Source organism: Glycine max, chromosome 13 (assembly GCF_000004515.6).
Source record: "Glycine max cultivar Williams 82 chromosome 13, Glycine_max_v4.0, whole genome shotgun sequence".
NCBI classification, from domain to species: Eukaryota; Viridiplantae; Streptophyta; class Magnoliopsida; order Fabales; family Fabaceae; genus Glycine; species Glycine max.
Window position 1 is genome coordinate 24,282,536 of NC_038249.2, and position 5,819 is coordinate 24,288,354.

The 5,819-nt window shown below is 33.6% G+C and overlaps 1 protein-coding gene across 1 annotated transcript; it reads left to right on the forward strand.

Annotated features, from left to right (window-relative positions):
* The first annotated feature begins 2,862 nt into the window (after window positions 1-2,862).
* Window positions 2,863-4,589, forward strand: LOC100788504 (uncharacterized). Its single transcript, NM_001317444.2, has one exon. The coding sequence runs from the start codon at window positions 2,951-2,953 to the stop codon at window positions 4,391-4,393; it is 1,443 nt and encodes a 480-aa protein (NP_001304373.2). The 5' UTR covers window positions 2,863-2,950; the 3' UTR covers window positions 4,394-4,589.
* The last annotated feature ends 1,230 nt before the right edge of the window (window positions 4,590-5,819 follow it).

The window sequence follows — 5,819 nt, forward strand, 5'->3', positions numbered from 1 at the left end:
ATACTCCGTCTATTTCAAAATAGTTTTAGCTAAAGATTTTTCAAAAGAAATACGAATGCCATTAAATTTCCAAACCCAACCTTAGTGTTAGAAAACTAAACATAACCAAACTCTATTACCAAAAAAAAAAATGACTAAATTACTTTTTGGCTTTATTGGTGGTGATCGCTCTCATTTTATTGTTAAAAACATTAAGAGATGATGATAAAATTAAAAAGATCATTAGTTTTTTTGATTTTATATAAACAATAAATTTTGCAAATAACAATTATTTTATATACAAGAATATGTTTAAACAAAATGAGTTGATAAATACTTTTAACTAATGGTGAGGAAACACTAAATAACAATGCAGGACCTAAATTTTATAAACAAATAAATTAAGAATTTAAAAAATATTAAATAAAAATAAAAACTTTCAAGATTTTAATATATAAAATACGTAGCACGGTCCCCCTTTAAAACGAGGAGCGTTAAAACCATTGGTAAGTGAAGTTGGGATAGTTTTCTTTATCATATTAAAATAAAAGCAGTTGAGGGCATTATGGGTTTGCTAATGAGTTCAATCATGCAATTAAGCACCTTATTTATTAAATTAGTCCACTGGTCAATTTTTCATTATCAGCCGTTTGAGTTTGGAATAAAGATCCTTGAAAAGCATATTGCATCGGGTGTAAGGGTCCTTTCTTTAATCCTATTTATATACTATAAAGTTTACGATACTGCAGTGTACAGGGTGTCCTTGCATTTCTCCCCAATAATATAGTTTGCCAAATTTCATATTCCATTTACTGCTACGGTGTTAATCAATCATGATTCATGAAGTAATTAGGTGCTGTATATGACTCAATTACCTCCTCTAACTTGCTAGTATATTTTAACTCCTCGTATGATATAATGTTACATAATTAAAATCAGTTTAATAAGTATCAAAGTTTATAGACCAAAGCACAGACACAAAAAAAAGGAGGTTAAAGATCAAATTCTCATCGTTAATTATTTGGAATTCCTTGAAAAATATACAGGTTCAGCTCTCTCTGAGTGTAAAAGTGAATTAACATCTATACTTGAATTAATTTTATATAAAATGTGGAATTAACATTAATTAGTGTCCACTGTAAATGATAGAATTATTCGTGCAGTGCTTGTAGAAACCAAATAATGTTCACTTAGGCACGCGTCGACATTTCCAATGGATCGGTCGATATTTAATTAAGGTAATCTGCTTAAATTAAAGAATCTTTAAGCCGCATCTTTTAAGAATCCTTTTTATTGTTAAAACAGAATTTGTTAATGTATCTTAAAGTAGATGTTAAAGGATAAAAGAAACATTTACTATTTATTATGTTTTATTACTCTCCCTATCTCATTATAATTTGTCTGTAAGACAAAAAAAATTATCTCAACATAATTATTATTTTAATTTTTTAATATAATATTAATTAATTTTTTTATATTTTTATATATTATTGATGAAATACATACAAAATCTAGAAATAAATTAATAATTATTGATATGAGATTAATTTTATAAAATTATTGTTTTCTTTCATCTATTTATTACTTTTTACTTAATATGCTTAAAATAATTTGAGAAAGAGTACATATTTATATTTTTTATTTATCATGTTTTATACCTTGAGACAATAAGATTCTTGATCAATATTTATTAGTATGAGTAAAATTTAAACTTAACATATATTTGGAACAGATTATTAAACATAAATAAGAAACTTTTGTTTATGGAAAATTATAAAATTGTTTTAATGATTGAAGAGAGAAAAGGTAAAAGAGAAGTTATGAGTTCAAATCAATCTTACAAATATTAATAAACTAATAATGAATATTTATTAATAAAAAAAAATCTCTTTAACTCTAACATTCCATTTACATATAAGCAAATATTTGTTGTTTTTCCTTTGATGTGGTTAATGACATCAAATAATTAAAAATAAATATGCATTTTAATTTTTTAATATCCCTTATTTAAAGTTTGTGAATAGAAAAAAATAGAATAAAAAGGAAAAATCTTTTATTAAGAGTGATCAATAAATTTTTGAACGAAATTTATCTTAAATAAAATCAGTAAATACTTTGTATATTAAAAAAAAAGGGGGGGGGCTTTCATATGAAAGCCACGTAAACCTAGGATAGACGGTTTCCCACATCACATTCCCAAAGTGTGTGAGTCCGACTGTTGTGTCCTACCTTATATCTTCCCCACCCTCTCTACTCTTCACAACCCCACAGCCACCTTCCCTCCTTCAAATTCCTTAAGTCATTACCATGTTCAAGCTCTCATTTTCGTGATGAACTTATCTCCTCTGACAAATGAAGGGATTGGTACAAACCCACACCAAACAAGAGTGTTCCAACAACACTCTTGCCATGCCTTTCTTTCGGTCCTAGACTTTCTCTTTCTTTCTCTCACAACCTAATTTCTCATAAAATCATCGTTATACAATCTGATGAGGTCATTAACTCGATCAAGGTAGTAATTAATCCGATTTGATCAAATATATATTAAAAATTCAAAATTATATATGTATATATTATATGAGTATATAATTAATATCATTTGAGTAAGAAAGATTCGTACTCAAAAATTTAAAATAACAATTGATAATAATGAGATATCAAAATGACATTGCAGAGAGAGTTCATTTTTTATTTTTTCTTTTTAAACCGGTTGGGTCAAATCGATTCAACCGAAATCCAATACTTAACCGGTTGAGTTTAACTGGATCATTCTAAATCAATTGCGTGACCGATTCATTAGTGGAACCAATCTAATTGACCGGTCCGAATCGGGTTTAAGAACTATGGATCAAACCCTCTTTCACTTCCTTAAACGTTAAACTCCCTCTCTTCTCACACTTTGGCTCTTCATTAAATAACAACACTTCTTATTAGATTCCTCGTGGTTCAACGGTGAGTGTTTACTTTCCTCATGGATTCTAAGAGCTTCAAATTTTACGCGCTGAGCGGCTCCATTGCTCGGCGCGTATTCTTCCGCGCGTTATTGCTCTCCTCCGCTGTCTCCCTCGTTGCCCTGATCCGCTTCCTCCCCACCGTCGATTTGGGATCTTTGACTCCCAAGACCTACTTTGACTGCGTCGACGACGACTCAGATTCGCTCTCCGAAAACGCCACCTTAACAGCCGGCTCCTACTTGTTCCAGAGCCGCATCCTCAACACCTTCTGGGGCTCCTTCGACTCCATGAACTGCAAAAACGACACGAGTTTAGCTTCCACCGTCATCACCATTCTAACGGGTAAACGACTCTTGAACTTCGGCGCAAGAAGCCTCTGCGTTGGAGAAGGGTCTAATGTAATTGTCTCCTCAATGCAACGGTTGGGATTCTCCAGTGTCGTTGGTCTCCACAAGCACCCTTTTTTGTCCCTCCACAAAAAGAAAACCGTGTGCCACTTCGAGTACGATGATTCCACCTTCGACTTCGTGTTCTCCAAGGATGTTGTTGACCAGGTTTCTGTCCCAGCTGCATTGCTCGTGCTTGAGGTTGAGCGCATTCTTAAGCCTGGTGGAATCGGTGCCTTGCTTGTTGGTTCTTCTTCTTCATCATCAGTGCCTTCATTGCTGAGATCTTCCAACCTGGTGCATGTTGGTTATGTCAATGAACTCAACCTTGTGGTTTTCAAGAAAAGATCTGAAAACGCAAGCACAAGCTCTCCTTTTTATAACCATGTACTACCAGAAGATTGTGCAAGTGTTGAATTCACCAAGCCTTTGGTGAAACTAATGGAGCCTCTTGTGGTGGAAAGAGTAGGACATGATGTCAAGTATGAGAAAAAAAATGTCTCCTATTTGCCTAAGTTTGTGGACGTTTCTAATAAGAAGAGGCTGGTGTATATTGATATTGGGGTGAGGGAGTTGGTGAATGCAAATGTCAATGTTACTAATTGGTTCCCACCGTCTTATCCCATTGATCAGAAGGCTTTCAGTGTTTACTTTGTTCATTACAACGCTTCTGTGTTGTCCTATGTGAAACTGCCTCGTGTCACGTTCGTTTATCATCCGGGTTTAGCTGGGAAAATTGCACACAAGAATGGTGTGGATGGAGAAATGGAACCGTTTTTCGGTGAGGAAGAGTTTGATTTTCTTGTGTGGTTCAAGGAAACTGTGCAGCATGCTGATTTTGTGGTTCTGAAGATGCATGCTGGGGAAGTTGAAATGAAGTTCCTTGCGGATATATTTGAGAGTGGAGCTATATGCTCTGTTGATGAGTTGTTTCTTAGTTGCTCAGAGAGTGGAGATGGTAAAAGGGAAACCATGAGCAGCAGGGAACACTGCATGGATACTTACAAGGGTCTCAGAAGCAATGGTGTCTACGTTCATCAATGGTGGGATGCAAAATTGCATCAAGGTGCTTAAGGGTCATATGTACAGTGATTGTCGCGTGAGAGAAATTGTACTATTTGTATCTTCTTTGTGTGTTTGATATCTTGGATTGCAGAACAACTATCTAGTGGTATTATTGTTTTTGTTGTCTATCCTAGAAAGTAGGATGCTTAATGCTAAGGCTATGAACACCCGCAATAAAATCACTGTGCTCATTGCTTTTCTTTTCTTTCTCATCCCTTTTTTTATAATGTTTTGGGGTTTAATAACAATTTAAAATTTTCTGGATCAAAACTATAACTAAGAATTTCAAGATGAAGGAACCAATTTTAATGATGGAACTTGAACCATTGTCATACTTGATCCATCAGACATTGTGAACATCCTCGAAATTTGTAATTCTTGTTTTATTTGGCTTTTAGTGTCTACCATATCGGTATAGGTATTTAACGAAGTAATGTTATATTATATCCTCTTCTAGAGTCGCTTTCATATTTTATAAAGAAAAAATATAAAAAAAAAATTAATGCATTAAAAACAAGAATTATTTTCTTTAATTAACAAACAAGATCGGTAAGAAAAAGCTACAGCAAGATTTAAAATGATTCATCTAACATGTGATGTGCATATGCTTACGGTCGGGTCGTACATGCTAGAGTAATTTTTACTTGAGAACCGTGGATCTTCTGCGTGCTTTGAAGATCAATTATTGGACAAAGGGCAACGCATGCGAAGTAATTTAAGGAATGCTTGACCAATTGTTAACGAAACATGTGCAAACTTACCCTCATATATCCTTTAAAGGCCTTAAAAAATTGTTGTCAAGACGTGTTATCCAACAATACTTTGCATAAAAAGTATGTGAGGGGGGTGGTGGGTTTTGTGAAGATAAAAGCTACTATTCAATAATCATTTCCCTAACCAGGGGTATTGACGAAAAATGGTTCATAAAACCTTTGGCCAAAACTAGAAAAACCCCACCAGAAGGCAAGAAAGTGGTTGAGAAAGTTAAATAAAATTTCCAAACCTGAAACAAGGCAACCTAAACCTATATTTCCTCATCCTCTTGGAAACTGAAATGAACCACCACCCTTCAACTATTGGCCAAATGGTCAATTGCACAAAAGCAGTATTCAAAATACATCAACTCAACTGATAAGATTAAATTGACAGTAACTGATAAGTTTAGGAATTGTGAACTAGTATAAGAAATTTTCTGCAACTCGCCTAAAGTTGGATGGAGTTACGTGCAATTTACTGATTTAGTGCATGTTTATATTGAAGTTACAAATGTTGTGTGCGCGTTCTAGTGTAAATACAACAGATAAAAAACAAAATTACTTTTTGCCTCAAAAGTACTTTTCCATCTGATCCTCAAAAGTATTTTCAAACATGCACTTAGACCCAAAAAAGAAAAAAAGATGTGATCTGAAGCGAAGGTGAGAAACACATCTAAATA